At 46.8% G+C, this 17,804-nt stretch overlaps 2 protein-coding genes and 1 long non-coding RNA gene across 8 annotated transcripts in view; 2 read left to right on the top strand and 1 right to left on the bottom strand.

The window, feature by feature from the left end:
* Nucleotides 1-9: 9 nt before the first annotated feature.
* LOC309331801 lies at nucleotides 10-10,244 on the top strand. 3 transcript variants are annotated; one of them, XR_014151970.1, is made up of 5 exons: nucleotides 10-103; nucleotides 4,488-4,577; nucleotides 8,513-9,015; nucleotides 9,913-10,026; nucleotides 10,107-10,244. It is a non-coding gene; the product is annotated as an uncharacterized lncRNA (long non-coding RNA). The 3 variants fall into 3 exon arrangements; XR_014151969.1 differs by lacking the exon at nucleotides 8,513-9,015; XR_014151971.1 differs by lacking the exons at nucleotides 10-103; nucleotides 4,488-4,577 and having other exon boundaries at nucleotides 7,752-9,015.
* On the bottom strand, nucleotides 4,581-16,821 carry TMIGD1 (transmembrane and immunoglobulin domain containing 1; the record flags this gene model as incomplete). 4 transcript variants are annotated; one of them, XM_081844281.1, is made up of 7 exons in its annotated part: nucleotides 16,686-16,821; nucleotides 10,478-10,580; nucleotides 9,971-10,249; nucleotides 9,003-9,281; nucleotides 7,641-7,744; nucleotides 6,433-6,473; nucleotides 4,581-5,465 (listed from the first exon to the last, which is right to left on the bottom strand). In XM_081844281.1, exons 2-7 carry the CDS (start codon nucleotides 10,554-10,556, stop codon nucleotides 5,462-5,464), a joined length of 786 nt encoding a protein of 261 aa, XP_081700407.1. In that variant the 5' UTR covers nucleotides 10,557-10,580; nucleotides 16,686-16,821. The 4 variants fall into 4 exon arrangements, with proteins under 4 accessions (XP_081700407.1, XP_081700408.1, XP_081700409.1 ...); XM_081844282.1 differs by lacking the exon at nucleotides 16,686-16,821 and adding an exon at nucleotides 10,994-12,559; XM_081844283.1 differs by lacking the exon at nucleotides 16,686-16,821 and adding an exon at nucleotides 12,168-12,559.
* The window catches only part of CPD (carboxypeptidase D), a gene marked incomplete at its 5' end in the record, with an annotated part of 31,672 nt that continues 30,621 nt past the window's right edge, over nucleotides 16,754-17,804 (top strand). The window contains one exon of the mRNA XM_081844064.1: nucleotides 16,754-17,475. Coding sequence (XP_081700190.1) covers nucleotides 16,754-17,475 — 722 coding nt within the window. The remainder of the gene's footprint in view (nucleotides 17,476-17,804) is intronic.

The raw sequence follows: 17,804 nt of genomic DNA, 5'->3' as shown, positions 1-17,804 counted from the left end.
CGCTGTCCTTCGCGGGTTCCCTTCCCCGCCCCCGTTAGAGGGGCGGAGGGAGTTTCGGGGAGACGCCTCTTAAAGGAGCCGTTCAGCTTTCTCGCTGTTACAGGTACTTGGCATATATTATTATTATTATTATTATTATTATTATTATTATTATTATTCCTTTTCCAAGGCGGCTTACACAATTCCATACAACACAGATAATATACAAAAAGCTAAAAAAAAAAGGCAGTAGAAGCTAATCGCTAAAAAGTTAATTAAACGCTGATACAGAGCTGTCCAACCTATGTCCTGACACGTGTGTCTGCTGCAGTGTGTAGGTGTGTCATGCAAACGTTCCCTGCACTCCTCCCAAGGCTGGAAAGGGGTTAGTTTAACCTCCGGTTTGCTAGTAAAACTGAATTATTGTGTCGCGAACTGATGCATGTCTAAAATGTGTGTCACCAACATGAAAAGTGTGGAAAGCTCTGCTCTAATAGAATTAAAACAATATTTTTTTAAAAAAATAATCTTAAAATGCAGAGGTTAATGAAAACAATAAACACTGCACTGTTAAAATACATTTCCTTAAAAAGCAAAACAAAACCAGTGACTTCCCATCCAGCCTTGCTCCCCAACCCCCAACCCCATTCCTTGCATGGAGAGGGAAAGGAGATGAATTTGGGGGGGTCTTAATGTGCCCCTTGTGCTAAATGATGGCTGCCATGCTTCCTTACAACAGAGATGTTGCTGGTGTTCCTATTTTTATAAGAAATTATCATAAGATTAATGAAAACGGGCATGACAGCTGATAAGTTACATCTGGTAGAAAGGTAACAAACGGGTTCCCCTTCTTCAAAGCCTCAAGGGAGCTCTGACAGCGCCACCCACTGTGCCTATAATGAATAACACCGACCAATTCACAACCTCAAACCATTTTATTCAATGGATGGCTGAGGCTCATTCATAAGCCGTCAAGAGCGCAAAATATGGTCTGAAGCTCAACATCAAAAAACCGAAGATCATGGCCATTGGGCCCATCAACCTCCTGGCAAATAGAAGGGGAGGAAATGGAGGCAGTGAGAGATTTTACTTTCTTGGGCTCCATGATCACTGCAGATGGTCACGAAATTAAAGACGCCTGCTTCTTGGGAGAAAAGCAATGACAAACCTAGACAGCATCTTAAAAAGCGGAGACATCACCTTGCTAACAAAGGTCTGTATAGTTAAAGCCATGGTTTTTCCAGTAGTGATGTACGGAAGTGAGAGCTGGACCATCAAGAGGACAGATTGCCGAAGAATTGATGCTTTTGAATTCTGGTGCTGGAGGAGACTCTTGAGAGTCCCATGGACTGCAAGAAGATCAAACCTCTCCATTCTGAAGGAAATCAGCCCTGAGTGCTCACTGGAAGGACAGATCGTGAAGCTGAGGCTCCAAGACTTTGGCCACCTCATGAGAAGAGAAGACTCCCTGGAAAAGACTCTGATGTTGGGAAAGATGGAGGGCACAAGGAGAAGGGGACGACAGAGGACGAGATGGTGGGACAGTGTTCTCGAAACTACGAACATGAGTTTGACCAAACTGCGGGAGGCAGTGGAAGACAGGAGTGCCTGGCATGCTCTGGTCCAGGGGGTCACAAAGAGTCGGACACGACTAAACGACTAAACAACAACAAAAGTGTTTCCATATACATCACATAATGCCCTAATGTGATTTACACAGTATATACATACACCAAAGAACCACCATAGATAAAACGATAAAGTTTATTATTTAGACAAAGGATAAGATAACGAATTAAGTCTATACATTCTATACGTTGTTAAGCTGACACCCCCAAGCCTTAGACCAGGCATAGGCAAACTCGGCCCTTCAGATGTTTTTGGCCTACAACTTCCATGATCCCTAGCTAACAGGACCAGTGGTCAGGGATGATGGGAATTGTAGTCCCAAAACATCTGGAGGGCTGAGTTTGCCTATGCCTGCCTTAGACTCTGAGCACTTCCTCTTGCATTTCTAAGGGTGGGCTTGTTCCTGTGAAGGGTAATAACAATGAGTAATCATTAGCATGTTATCAACATCAGGATGAGCGATAACAGAACTGGCAGGAAAACCTTTTGGGGTGACAGATGGAAAAGCACCCATGCCTGCCTCTCCTTTTGTCTCTCCATTTAAATGGTCATATAAATGTTAAATAAAACTCTGGGCACCTGAGGTGTCAGTGACTTACCTGTGTAACTTACCTGTAACTCTATCCGATGTACCCCCCTTCTGTGACATATTTCTGATTCTCTTGGTGAGTGGGCTGTGGGGAGATTGATCTATGGATCAGAGGGTATAAAAAATCTGGTTTCCTTTTGTTTGGGGTTTTCCTCCCTCCTGCGTGTGGTGAGTGGGGACCCTGCTGCAACAGTTTATTTCCTTTTAAATAAAGATCAGGCTTACTAGCTGCTTTCAGTATACCCTGGTTGGCCTCTGCTTTTCTCTCCTACTGATAAAGACCTCCTGAGGGACTCTATTTGGGCTCTGTAAGGGAATCAGAGGAATTTCTTACAACACTATCATCTCTGGCCAGTGGGCATGCTGGGCTGAGCCAATGGGAACTGGACTCCACACAGCATCCAGAATGGCCACACGCTCCCCTGGACTAGCCTTCCCCCAACCTGGTGCCCTCCAGGTGTTGTGGATTATAACTCCCATCTGCCCCCAGCTGGGAGTTATAGCCCACGGCACCTGGTTATGGGAAGGCTGCTTTGGGCTGAGCTAGCTGGGCTCTTACTCATCTTCCACACCTCCTAAATTGCTTTATTTTTATGATCCACCATAAAAGTTTTGGTTTGGCATCTTGGAACTGATAAAATGAGCCAGCTAGACTTTGACCCTGTAAAAAAGGAGGGTGTAACCAGGGGGGAATATATACTTGTGTGTGAGAGAGAGACTTGAAGTCTCCTTGAGGCTTCACTTACCCCCTATCTGCTTCTGCATCATCTACAACCTTGCTCTCCTCCACCTCCAGATCATTTACAAACATGTTAAAGAGCACCCCCCACCCCCAACATGGAGAGGGCACAACTTTGCTCCACCTTTCGTGATTCACTTAGAACTTCATTTTCTCTCCCCAATTAAATAATAATCATTGTATACAATTGATGGGAATGGGATGGGCGGAAGCAAGGGAAGGGGACTGCCAACAGGCTCCCAAGAAGTACTTAAAAAAAAAAATGATGTGCCGTGTGTGGGCACCCATAAAAACCAAGGTAAAGGGCAGAGCTGAGCAACCAGTCAGTCTGGCAGCAAACGTGTCTTGTCTTGATTGGAGTTTTTAAGCAGCTTTGAGCAAAACCTTCCCCGGGGCTGGGAACAGCCAACCAGCTGATTTCTTTCCCCCACCTACACTTCCTATTTATGCATCACTTAGAGACCGCTGTGATTAAGCAGAAAAATGTTGTTGGAAAAAAACAAATGCACAAGCCTCTGCGTTGGTGCCAAGTGGTCTTCATGGGGCAAGAAGCCAGCAATCCTGAAAAGAGCAGAGGCCCAAAGTGCTGCCAACTTTTATGCTTTTTGCTGTCTGGCTCGGCTCCTGTGCCTTTAACTACAGCTTGATACACAAAAATGAAAAAACAACAACTTTCTGCATTGCCCATCATGGCAGGGAAACAAAAGGTGCTTGTAACTCATTCGGATGTAGGTAGGCCTGCTCAGAAGTAAACGAGGGTGCATTGTATGTAACCCCGAGGACTGCTCTGTTTATACCTTTTCTTCTCCTAGCCCTGCAAAAGTATTGTGTATCATCATAGTTATTGGCCAGGTGGACCTGAGTCAGACAGCCACTCCTCAATTCAGGACCGCATAGCTATAGGGCATACAACCTGCAGTGCCTGGGCCACACTAATAAAATGGACAATTTTCTTCTGGTGCGATCATTACATTTTGTGTGGCGGGCAGCAGAATGCGCAATGTGGCCCTGAGGCGGCATAATTCCTTGTAATAGCCGTGGGGCAGCCTTCACCAGCCTGGTGCCCTCCCAGCTGATGGGAGTTGTAGTCCAAAAACTGAAGGAAAGCACCAGGGCTGAAATAGCAAAACATTTTCTTAGGCCTAGAAGAACACTTGGTGATGCCAGACTTCCCTCAGTTAACATAGTCGCAAACTTCTCCCCAGCTGTGTTCAACCGACGCATTCTGCTTTCCCCTGTAAAACCATTTCACAAAATAAAAATGCAAATTTGCTCCCTCTATCACAAAGCAGGAGGCTGCCCCACTGGAAGAGAGAGGCTTTCTTAGAGCCACACCAGTAAGATGTTCCATGAAAATAAGCTAATGAGACAGAAACGTTTGCCACCCCCGATGCAGACAGACGGGTCAGGGACTGTTTAAGGCTGCTGGGATGATACTTTCCTGGTTTGGTTTTGTCAAAAGCTCCCTGTGCAGGTGGGGAGAAGGACAAATTAAGAGCCCATAGCAGATATTAACCAGCAAAGTAATGATCAAATCCTATTTTTTGCAAGGCTTCATTTCAGGTTATGCAGGGCCTTCTTAAAAAGGGAGATGCCTGAAGGCAGCAGTGGAAGACACACCTGCAATCATTCCTCACACAGGTATTTCTATTGATATTGCCTTTATTTGTTTGTTTGAATATTTATGATTGTTTACATAAATATATGTAAAGCATAATTAGAAAAAACAACGAAACAGCAATCAGTACTAGTTGGTTAAAAGGAACAAAATCATATTGTGTTTAAAAAGTGCAAATTTCAAGAGGCATCTGAAGGAAGGCTGGGGTGGTTCCTTCTGAACTTCTACTGGCAGTGAGTTCCATAGGGCAGAGCCCACTACATGAAAGGTTCTGTCCCTAGTGAACACCAGCTGAACTTCTGGAGCATGGAGTACCCCCCCCCCCAGGAGGTGGCCCACCAGAGGATTTCAGTGATCAAGGTGGAGAATAAAGGATCAGATAGTCCTTAAGGTACCTTGGTCCCAAGTTGTTTAGAGCTTTGTGAGTTAACATGAAGACCTTGAATCTGTAGCAAAACAGCAACCAGTGTTATATTTACTTTTTTAAATAATCTGCATGTTTACACCAAGGACAGTGAAGCCTTTGGTCCTCTGGGTGGCGTAAGGACTCCACCTCTCATCAGCCTCAGCCAATATAGCCTGCAGTCAGTGATGATGGGGGTTGGCAGCATCTAGAGAAACAGATTCCCTGTTCCTGATTTGCAGTTTGGGCATTTGAATGGCAAGCCTGAAGTTAATATTTTACCTTGGTAAAACACCAAAGGTCTGGCCAGCCTAATTTTCTCAATTGTAAGCCAAATATGTGCACTTAAACCTACAGGAGCAACTGTCAGACAGCAGAAAGTGTGCAACTTTTAAATGCTATCAAAGAGGCCTCTGAACCAGGGCCCTTAAAAGCTGGAAGGGTCTTGTCATCTGTGGTGATGGGCAGGGGTGCTCCTTTGCTTGCTCCAGTGGAGGAATTCCTTCACCTGGAAGGGAAGAAAACAGATAAAAAGTAAACACATCTGAAAGGAGCACAACATTTTTAAAAAAAACAAACAAACCCCATCTTGGCTAGATGATGATTTAAATTTGTATACTGCCCTTGATCAGAAGATTACAGGTTTACAGCATAACAATGCAAACTGAGAACACAACATAATGACGAAACAAACAAATAACCCCCCTTCTATAAGCACATTTAAAAGACCATAGATTAATCAGCCACAGGCCTGGTTATAGAGGAACATTCTTGCCTGGTGCCTGATATAAATATAATATAGATATAGTAAGTAAGACAAGGCTCGTGTTGAGCTGAGAGCACAGCCACAGCTCTACCCAGCGTACAACAACGTTCCCTTTCATTGGCTCTGTGGTCAGTGGCTAGATTGAAATCACATGAGACTGGAGTGTACACTCCCACCTTCAAAGATCAAAGGAAGGGAGAAAGCTAAAAGAGGGCTTGTCTGCAACTGTGGCTCTTCGCATGGTGACATGTGCAGCCACATAGCTGTGTTTTGTGCCCATTCTGCACAGGTTCGTAAGTTGCACGCCAGGCTACAAAGCAGCAGCACCACCACCACCACCAACATATCAACATGCCACAGCACCCTGCTCTTGTGTGCTTTTGGAGTCCTTTTGAAAGGTAACTTCCAGCACCCAGAAAACAAGGGATGGCACTTCCAAAGTAGGCCTCTCTCAAGAGGGAACTGCAGGTTCCCTCTTGCTTGCCTGGGGTGGTGTTGTTCTGGGGTGCATTTTCCTTTGAGGCAAGGGGGGGGGGGCTGACAGGCTCCTTCACAAGCCCCATATTGGTTGGGAGAGAAGGGGGTGCCTCTAGGTTTTCTGCTTCAGGCTGCACAATGCCGCTGGCCAGCCCTGCTTTGAGGAGGAGTTTTTTTGGGCCAGCTTCATCACTGAGCTTTCTGAATAAGGACTGGTGGCAAAAATACTTACAGAAACGTGTTGCTTGACGAGTTGCACCCTATCCCAAAGCACTAAAATCAAAATAAAAAAAGGAGGGGGGTGGAAAAGAGAAAAGCATAAATGCGACAACCTTGTCAGCTTTTGTATATTTCTTTCTGCCACTGGTTTCAGTGGACGTCTTCCAGCTGTGTGCATTTCAGATGGGAGCTGAGTCTGTCGTTTTGGCAGGACAGTGATGGCTCACCTGTGACTTTCCAGGTATGGTTGAGACCCCAACTCCCAGCAGCCAGCAATGATGGGAATTGGAGTCCCAACAGCATCTGCAGGGACCCAGGAGAGCTACCCCTGTGCTGGGAAGTAGTAGCAAGTAGAAATCTTGCAAATGTGTACATAGAATCATGGAACTGTAGAGTTGGAAGGGACTCCAACAATTGTGCAGTCTAACCCCCTGCATTGCAGGAATATGCAGTCGGCCAGCATCAGTTACCCCTGACCATGGTGTTAGCAGCACCACGTTCTAACCGGCTGAGCTATAACACAGGAGCAGCTTTGGTTCCCACCTGACACAGAGCCCTCAGCCCTGTTGAAATGGAGTGGCTGGAAGTGTCTCCCCCACCTCCTTTCAACCCCGCTTGCTCCTTGCTCCTTCCCCACTTTCAACAAAGCAAGCAGAAGATGGGGAAAAGGACTGTGGGTGGGAGGCATTTCGGTCTGAAGCACAACACCGTAGCTGGGTCAGAAAGGTGTTCCCTGAATGGCGCCCCCTGCTGGCTGAGGCAACACAAGGTTTCCCCGCTGGTCTCTGCCATCTAATAAAGGGTGGTGATACACTTGGGTGCCTCTTTAGCTTCCAAAATGAAACAATGTCTGGACAGACAAAAGAAAGGACTTCTTCTCACAGCCTATAGTTACAACTACGGAATTTGCCTTCAAAAAGAGGCAGTGATGGCCACCAACTTGGATGGCTTTAAAAGAGGACTAGACAAATTCATGATGGAGGAGGTGGCTATCAGTGACAACTAGCCAGTGTCCGAGGTAGGAGGCCTCTGAATACCAGCTGTTGGAAACCACAGGGGGGAGACTGATGCTGTTGTGCTCAGATCCTGCCTCTGGGCTTCCAATTGGGGCATCTAGTTGGCTACTGTGAGAACAGGATGTTGGACCAGATGGGCCCCCCTTGGGTCTGATCCAGCAGCCAGGCTCTCTTCTGATGTTCTAACATACCAGGTGCTTCTTACCTGTGCAATCCGCTTCCATCGAGCCACAATGCCAAAGAGGATAGTGAAAAAAACGACCACAGCCGCAGCAATGACAGCCTCCATTGGGAAAGGGAGATTCCCTTCTGTTGGGAAAACAAATGCAACCCGCCTTCTTAGCTGGATTTTGGACGTGGAGTATCAATGCTATGAAATGCATTCAGTGAACAGCAGAAGCTACTTTACACTAGGTCAGGCTGTTTGCCCATCTCATCACAGCACAGCCTACTCTGACTGGCAGCATCTCCCCAGGGTCTCTGGCAGAGAGAAGTTCCCATCACCTACTACTTGGAGCTGCCTGAGATTGAACCTACATGCAAGGCGCCTGGTCTACCACTGGTCTCTCCCCAAACACAGGAGGCTGCAGATTTGACGGTTGTGAAAGCCTGAGAGTGTTTTATGCTGTCCTAGAACCATAAATGGAGCAAGAGTGTGTTCAGGAGGTCCACAGGGGCAGCTTAGATATGGCGGTCCTTATCTTGCCAAATGCTGGCTCCTACCAGCCACTCCTGGATCTCAAATTGTGACATGAACCAGATGCTTAATATTCTGGGTGATGCCTTTGAGTCTATACTCAGGAACTGGGGTGAGGGATGGGATCCAAAGGTCATCTAATCCGAAGGCGGGACCATTAACCCTTTAGTCCCTCATCCAAAGAATCTAGTCCAGGAGCGTTGGAGTCAAGGGACATGTTCCCTTGTTGCAACCTTCCAGAGATCACATCCCAGAGGTGGCCAGGGCCAAAGGCAAAGGTGTGCAGAACTATGGCAGTGACTCTTACTATCCCCTTAAAACTCCAGCCGCACAAAAGCCAGAGTCTGATGTACACTCCCCTCTCTCTATTCTCCACCCAGGTAAGCGAGAGGCGTTGCAACAATTCAAAGACAGCGGGAAAGCGCCGGAGGTGAGCCTGGAGCAGGGCTGGGGAGGGTTCTGAGGGCCGGAGAGAAAGGCCTGGAGGTCCTGAGCTTCCCCAACCTGCTGATCTCGACACAGCAAACAAATGGCTTCTTCGTAATGACTACCAGGGCCTTGATTTCATTTGCTCCCAGTTACAAACACTGAGCTGCTGATAACACAGCAGCTCCTGGGGGATTTAGAGGGCTGGTCCTGCCTTCAGAAGGTAAACCAGAGAGAAAGCTGACCCCTGTGTGTACTTTCAGGCTTAATATCCTGGTCTTTGAAGACGACCTTGCACAAGGCAAGACCTGCCTGCAGCCAACACAGGTAAGGAGGGAAGATGTCAAGGACATCAAGGCAAGCACCCAGCAAGAAGATTTCAGCTGGCTGGGCTACAGGCCCCAAGTGGCCAGTGGGCCAGCCACATCACAGCAGTTGCATTACCTTCAACAGTCAGGTGGAAATCCCTCTTCTCTGTTATCCCATCCAAACTAGCCACACAGGTGTATATCCCATTGTCGGATACCTGGGCCTTTGCAATGGTCAACTGAAAGAGCTCGCTGGTCTGATAAATGTGGTAACGGGATTTCTCCAGGGTCAGAAAGCTGTTGTCCTTATACCAGGCCATCTGAGCAGGAGGGTTGGCCTTTGTGTGACAATCCAGTGTCACATCGGCCTGTTCTTCCTGGGGGGGAGGGTCTTCTCCGCTGAGGATGGGGGGGACTGTGGAGAACAACAAAGGATCACATTCTCAGCACCCATTCCTCAATTCTTTGATATTACGCTTGAATGAATATTCAGAGCAGAGAGAAGGGGGGGGGGCTTGTAAAACCCCTCAAGTGCTGTAGCACTGGTCCCAAATGACAAAACACAAAATAGCAACCATTAAAAAACAAACTTTTTTTAAAAAAACACCAAGGTTGCTTCTGTCATTTTGCAGGCAGAGCACCCAGGTCTGTAACTGCACAGAAACCAATTATTGTATTATTTATACCCCACCCATCTGGCTGGGTTTCCTCAGCTACTCTGGGCAGCTTCCAGCAGAATATAAAACATAATAACACGTCACACGTTAAAAACTTCCCGATACAGGGCTGCCTTCAGATCTCTTCTAAAAATTGTGTAGTTTATTTCCTTGACATCTGATGGGAGGGCGTTCCACAGGGAGGGTGCCACCACCTGGTTCTATAAAAATCAGATTTAATTTTAAATGCCATTTAATTTCTGGGCAAAAAAGGAGAGAAATCTAATATAAAAATGGACTAGATTCTCTCATATTTATATATGTGTGTGTATCTATCTATCTATCTATCTATCTATCTATCTATCTATCTATCTATCTGAAATTCTGTAGAGAACCCAGCCTACAGCCACTGCTTCCCTTCCTCAGAAACAGAGAGCCGGCCACTCACAACGGACATCCAGGACCACAGAGATCATGACAGATCCATCTCGGGCCAACTTGCAGGTAAAGGAAACTCCGTTGTCATCTACAGCGACGGGATAGATGCAGACGCTGCTGGCATTCACTTTGTTTCCATCTTTCAGGTCGACCTGCGTGTCCCCTCGGAACCAGAGCAGCTCTTCTCCCTGGCTGTTGTTGTGCACTGTGCACACGAGGGACTCGGCTACGCCTGGCTTTGTTGACAGCTGGTAGTCAGCAGTGTTGCCATTGATAGCCAGATGGGTGCCTGGGGAGGGGAAAAGATGTCAGTCCCATGAAGCAAAGTTTTGTAAAAAAAAAAAGACAGACAAGACTCTAAAAAATAGCATCAGTAGCTGTCCTGATCCCAAAAATCAACAGTTTGGCTGAATGAGTAAGAAGAGAGGATCATTTAATCTTGCCCCACACACTTTAGGCAATTCAGATGTGGAACTCCATTGGGAAGCTCACGTGAGGACCCACGCTGGTTGCGTACCTGTGACAGCACAAGGCAAAAGTGCGAAGATGAAGAGAGTTGCCCTGCAAAGGATGCCTGTCATCCCCCCTGAGGCCATCTGCGAAGAACTCTGGCCCAAGACCTGCAGCAGAAAGGAAGCAGGAGAGAGTCACTGTGTGCCTCGTGGTAGTGATTGCCCCCCGTAAGGTTGGAGGAGTGCCCAAGTCACCCAAGCTCACCCACCCCAAAGTCAGCACCATTAATAATAAGAATAAATAAGAATAATTTATTATTTGTACCCTGCCCATCTGGCTGGGTTTCCCCAGCCACTCTGGGCAGCTTCCAACAAGGATTAAAAACACATCAAAATGTCACACATTAAAAACTTCCCTGAACACATACTTCTTCACCCAACAGCCCGGGGTCTACAAATGCCTTCCACATTTCGGGGAGTGACCTGTATATGAATTGAAGCTAGGAGAAATAGCCCCCCACCCCAGGAAACACCACCTTGCTACCCCACTGCCTTCTTCTCTGCCAAATACTGACACTTACGTTGGGAAAGGCCAATCGTGTGGGCACTTGCCTTGAAATGGAGAGCAAACCACGGCCTTCCTTGGGCTTTTATAGGCCCCCGTGGTTATATGTCTTTATTGCCGTGCAGAGACAAGTGATCCACTCGAGTTCAAGGCCGCGTTCTCTTAAGGACTTCCTGGGTAAACACTGGGTGCTTCTCTCTCCCAAAAGGAAGCTGGCCAAAAACCTTTCCCAGATTTATGGCCGTGGCTGAGGCAATGAGTAACAAGCAGCAAAGTGCATCTATCATGGGTCAACCACCCCTGATTTTGACTCTGAAGGCAGCACACAGTCCTTCTGCAGGCAGAACGCCCTTCCCCTCTAACAGCACCGGGTGCTAAGGGGATGCCTTTGTGCACGTCTTTGTTGTACAAGGTGGTCAAAGGCCACCTTGGAGGAGAGACAGTCTGCCAGATCCTAAGATCCTACATCTTGCGCTAGCGAGTCACAGCTTTCTGCCCATCTCTTCGCTCTGCTGAAGCAGAATTTATTACTCGCCTAAGCTACAAAGTCCAACAAGATCCAATCCAATATTATGTCAGCTCCTCATCCCTGAAGCCAAAAGGTTGAGAAGAAACTATTTGGCATCCATCCAAATAGAAAGAAAAGAAAGAAATATACATAATTAACAAGTCATTTTACCTCATGCTCAGGGCAACAGCCAGCATTATTGTCTGGAAATTGTATACTAATACTGACAGCCATTGCCACAAAATGTGCTATTGTTTAATACATTTGACAGACTTCACCCACATGAGCTGTAGCCACTGTTAACCCCTTGCCTTGCTTTTGATGCAAGATTTTAAAGTGGAAAATGCTGGTTAGTTCACTAAACCCACTTGGGCCAGGCCGGGGGTTATTATGAGAAGCAACAGGCCAAAGTCAGTGCCCACAGGGCAGGTGGTGTTGAAGGGATGACTCTTAATGAAACCAAGGCCGCATGGCAGGATCTTTGTTATTCCTCTGCTCTGATCCAAGCAGGATCATTTTTCTATTTTGCAAAGAGAACTAAAATCTGAAAAGGAGCAGCCTTAGATCCTACCAAAATAACACAACGCTGAACCTAACTGAGAGGTGCTCTAGCACCGAGGTCAGAAGGAAGCTGGCATAGAAGGAAAGTGTCTCAGAAAAGGTAACCAATGGGGCCACTTACCACTTCTCAGTCACTCCAACTTGCTGTCACATTGGATGGGGTATTCTTTCCTGTGCCTGATGTGGCTGAGCTCACAGTCATTTATTAAATTCCAATTTCTTGAATGATGAGAGTTGCCACCAGGGGGAGCAGAAGCATAAGATTTAGGGCTGTCCTTTTGCAGCCTTGGGATATTTGCATTCCTTCTTTTTCCAAACTGTAGGATGGAGGAGATTGAATGCAACGTGGCTTAGAGGATGCAGGAGGCTCACACTTTAGCCAGGACCCTGCTGTAAGGGTGGTAATGTAAAATTCAACTTTTGAAAATGTGCTTCAAGTGCTTTATGTACAGGATTGAGCTAATCTCTATGGCTACTTTATTTGGTGGGAGCTAAAGAGAAGAGCTGGCAGTTTCCCATTATTGTCTGGAAATTGTATACTAATATTGACAGCCATTGCCACAAAATGTGCTATTGTTTAATACATTTGACAGACTTCACCCACATGAGCTGTAGCCACTGTTAACCCCTTGCCTTGCTTTTGATGCAAGATTTTAAAGTGGAAAATGCTGGTTAGTTCACTAAACCCACTTGGGCCAGCCCGGGGGTTATTATGAGAAGCAACAGGCCAAAGTCAGTGCCCACAGGGCAGGTGGTGTTGAAGGGATGACTCTTAATGGTAATGTAAAGTGGTAATGTAAAATTCAACTTTTGAAAATGTGCTTCAAGTGCTTTATGTACAGGATTGAGCTAATCTCTATGGCTACTTTATTTGGTGGGAGCTAAAGAGAAGAGCTGGCAGTTTCCCATGCCATGCTATTCAGTTAGATCAGAGTTGAGATTTAAAAAGGGGGGCTTGCTCATTGTTCCTGCCTTAAACCAATATGCTGATGATCACCGCTGTGAGAATTGGGTTGGTTCTCTGAAAATTAGGGGGCACAAAATATCCAGGCTGACAGAGAGCTAGACCAGGCATCTCCTTTACATTTGTCACGAGACTACAATTTTGCAATTAGACAGAAAGATTTGCTGTGCACCGTGGAGATTTCTGTGCCTTCTTTGGAAGCATCTGGCAACAGCCACTGCAGCAAATTGGCAGCCACCAACTGCAAGCCCAGGCCATGAGACCAGATGGAAAGGGAGTGCCAGTCCTTAGAGCTTTTCTTGGGAACATGTTGAAATAGCCACAAAACGTAATTAATTAGTCGTTACCAGTCAGGTCTGCATGTAACTGAAAGCCCCACACACCTGAGAAGAAAGGAGATCTAGGACGTGATAAGCGGAAAAGCTCACTTTCCACATTCTTAACCTCCCGGTCTTAGACCTGGTTTGGACCAGGTTTCAGACAGGTGTAAAGGTGAGAAGGGAACCTCATGACCTGGTAAAGACACAGCAGACACAATATTTCAAAGTGCTCATCCTGAGCCTTTTGGTCTCTCTCACCACCCATAAAAATAGGATACCTATTCACTTGAAGCTGACACAAAAGCCCCACTCGTACACCATGTAATAGAATGAAAGTTTGCTGTCTTCCCCTTCTTCTCCCTCCTCTCTTCTCTCGCCCCCAACTGCATGCTGCCTACGACAGTAATGTCTCACACTGAATATAAATAACCTGAACAAAGAACTCTACAAACTAAAAACTGAGACACTGTATGTACCTTTGCTACCCAATAAAATCTTTTAATAAAAACATTTTTTTAAGTGCTCCCAGGCAGGTCTTTGGCTGTTAGGGAAGAGGAGGAAAAGGAAGAGGCTGAAAGAGGGCAACAAAAAGGACCACAATCCTTCCAATATTTACAGTTGTGAAATATTACTCAAATTTTTAGTTGCAAAACAGGGGCCTCTCCTGGAAATACTGGAATTTGAACGTATGGTGTCAAAATATAACTTCAAAAATGATCAAATAAATCATATGAATGAGAAGCAACATAGAATCAAAAGAAAATAATTACCAGCAGAAATGGGAAGGAGATTTTGGTTATATTAATGAATGTGTGACAGTGGCTCTGGTTAAATATTCCACAGCAAACTATAAGTGTTAATCTCAAAGTTGAGTTAATCATGCAATAGTGATACTATTATTTATTGCACTTATTACTGTAGTTTTGCCACAAAAGGTAGCTTGAAGCAATTTACAAAATAGTGCAAAGATTAAACAGATAAAAGAGAATAAAAGCTAAAAATACATTCATACATATAAAATGCAGGTCTAATGCATTCAATACCATCATGTCCTAATCATACATATAGAACAGCAAGCTATTTCTGTTGGGAGTTGTAAAATGAATAGTGGCAATTTGCAGCGTATTTAATGGGCTTAATGGATCTTTATCTTGGAACCAGATATTCGCAGCAAGGTGTTAAAAGAAATAGAAACGATTGCATGTTATATACTCCCAATGGATCCATTAATCCTACACTTAGGATCCATCAAAGATTCAGGTACTGACAAGAATATCCATGTTATAACTGAAAAAGAACAAGAACTTCCACATTGGAAGAGTGGAACGTTGGACAGAGGATGTGACTAAAGCTGACTACGGTAATCAAAATAAAGAAGGACAGATAATCTCACAACAGTTTTGTGGGGAAATGGAATGTGTTTATAATGTACTGGTGTAATGGAGTGCAGAAAAATGTAAATCCATGTACTTTTATGTTTTATAATTTACTTCTTTTCTTTGAATATGTTACGTAGAGAAGGGAAATGTGCATCATTATATTGTTCTTTATTTGCTTCACTTTCTTTCCTCTTCTTAATTAATATTGTATATTATTTATTTGTACATGACCTGAAAAAAATAAAATAGAAAATTTGTGTTTGTGTGTGTGAGAGAGACTTTTTTGGTTAAACTTGCACATCATCGAAATCCACTTGACTGGAGAGAAACTGCATTTCCTCACCCTCCAAACACGGGGTGAGCGTCTCTAATTCCATATAGGAAAAGATATTCCATGTTTCATGTTTCTTTCCACTTGACAACAAAGTCTTAACATTCAATTCATTGTCATGAGAAATGGCTTTTGGCCTCCTTTTGTCCTGATTACTTCTGAAGAGGCTTTCAAAACCCTGCATGGGATCCAAGGGAAACTTCTTCTCATGAGCAGCTCCTGTTAAGTGCAACACGCTTCAAAGAGAATACATTCTCAGTGATCCATTGCTTCTTTCTCTCTTATCTTTGGGGGTCCAAATGTTAAAAGGTTTAAGTGCAACAGATGCAGAACCACAGAGCAGACCTAATGGCTGGCTGCATTATGGGATGGATAAACACACAGCCAGCAACCGCAGGGGTGCGAGTGAGTCACGAATCATTCATGGCTTTAGTCCCATTATGAGAACAATGTTCCTACAGAGGAATTCCTGCAGGGTCAATGCCTTCTCCCAAGCCCGCTCAGCTTCCTTGATTTCACAACTCTGCATACCTCAGTCTCAAGAAAACCTCCGCAAACAAACCTTGAAAGGGTTTGGCAGCCTGCAGGTGTTTTCCTTCCCACCTGTGGCACCAACTCACCACGAAGCTGATCCTAGTGTCCCCGTCCAAAAAGTCCATTATCTTCAGATCTTCTGGGGCAGCCTTTGCCAACTTATTTATGGACTTTAAATAAGATGCAGTGATGGTCACTAACTTGGATGACTTTTAAATATTGAACAATTTTATGGAGAATGAGACCATCTATGGCTACTAAGCACAAGTGATTGTGTTCTCTCATCACTGTGAATATCTGATGCTCAATTAAACTTTATTGTTATGGTCTCGGATCAGATCAGCCACTAGAATACAGTCAAACACACAGAATCTCGCAGTTTACAGGCAAAATATCAGTTGATGGTTATCAAAAGTAGCGAGGTGACTGGCCATTGCGGCAACAGGAGGCTGGACTGGTTGGAGTCCGTTTGGTCAGATCCAGAAGGCTCGTTTTATGTTATCAAAGGAAGCAGACCCTTTTAAGGAAAATTGGTCTTTTTTTGCAAGATCACAGTCAGTATCTATCTGGTTTTTTTAACGTTTGTTATTTTGTTTTTTTAAAATTAATTTGTAAGACATGCAGGATAAAAATACAATAGCTAAACAAGATGATAGACAGATCTAAGAAATCTCCGTGTTTTCTCTTCCAGACGTGACGCTGCACACGCGGGTATCCCATTCACGTGAACAGTTGGTTACGTCGACATCATCTCTACCCTTTCCACGTCTCCCGCTTTCAGCCCCGCCCCTCAACCTCTCCGTCATCTCCTCTGTCGTCTTTCATTGGCTTCCGTCATGCTTTCTCCCGCCCCCTTTCTCTCTCCCCCCGCTTCTTTCCATCCATAGATTCCCGTTCTATCTCTCCCAACTATTCACCAACCTCGAAACGCTTTTTCTCTCTCCTCCGGGCCCTCAAGGGTTAAACAACGCCCTCTTTCGCGCCATAAGCCCGCCTTCCAGCCTTTGTTATTGGCTCTCTTTCCCCCTTCCCCTTTCCTATTGGCTGTTTGCCGTCTTCTCCGATTGGCTCGCTGCCCTGCTCCCTCCTCGCCAATCGAGTGTCGAGTTACCTCAGCGAGCACTTTTCCTCCCCTCAGCGGCGGCGGCGAGCGAGCGGCCTGTCACATCTGAGGCGGCGATGGCGGGCCGGGGCGGAGGCGGCGGTCTCTTTCCCTTCGCTTTATCTTCATTCTTCTTCTTAGTATTTTTGTTGTGGCGGCGCGGGGCGGAGGCGGCGCACATTAAGAAAGCGGAGGCGGCGGCCTCCACGGAGCCCTCGGCTGCCGGCGGCGGCGGGGCGGCGACGCGCTACCTGGACGAAGCGGAGCTGGGGGCGTCGCTGCGTCGCTTGGCGGAGGACGAGGCCCCTCGCGGCTTGGCCAGGCTCTTCTCCATCGGCCGCTCGGGCGAGGGCCGGGAGCTGTGGGTGCTGCGCCTCAGCGCCGACCTGCCGGAGCCCGGCGGCGGGAGCGGCGACGTCGGCGACCCGGTGGGCGGACCCCCCATCCCGGGCCGCCCGCAAGTCAAGCTGGTGGCCAACATGCACGGCGACGAGGCCCTGGGCAGGGCCCTGGTGGTCCGCCTGGCCCGCGAGCTGGTGGCGGGGTGGCTGCGCGGGGAGCCCCGGGCGCAGCGCCTCCTCAACGGCACCGACCTCTACCTCATGCCCAGCCTCAATCCGGACGGCTTCGCCCGCGCCGAGGAGGGCGACTGCGGCGCCCAGCAGGACGCCTCCGGGAGGGAGAACGCCAGGGGGAAAGACCTCAACCGCAGCTTCCCGGACCAGTTCGGGGCAGCTCAGCCGGACCTGGCCAACGTCCCCGAAGTGCGCGCCCTCATGGAGTGGATGCGGCGCAACCGGTGAGGGGGAGGCGGGGCTCGGGCGCAGTGGGCGGGGTCTCGTGGCGCAGGGCGGGTCAGGCGTCTCCTGGGAGGCGGGGCTTCCTCGTGCTCAATGAGTTGAGGTTCTGTTTGTGGGCGTGGCTTCACTCGAAAAGGGGTGGGGTCTCGTGCTGGGGGATGGGGGGTCTCATGTTGCAGGGTGGGCTAGGTTTATCTTGAGAGTAGGGCTTCATCCTGTGGAATACGTTATTGTTGTTAGCCGCTCTGAGCCCTGCTTTGGCTGGGGAGGGCGGGATATAAAAAAAATATTATTATTATTATTTTGAGGCATTATTAGCATCCATTAG

The sequence above is a fragment of the Podarcis erhardii genome, assembly GCF_964252035.2.
Source record: "Podarcis erhardii genome assembly, chromosome: 16".
NCBI classification, from domain to species: Eukaryota; Metazoa; Chordata; class Lepidosauria; order Squamata; family Lacertidae; genus Podarcis; species Podarcis erhardii.
The sequence above is the reverse complement of the archived record's forward strand: the minus strand, read 5'-3'. Positions and strand labels throughout refer to the sequence as shown.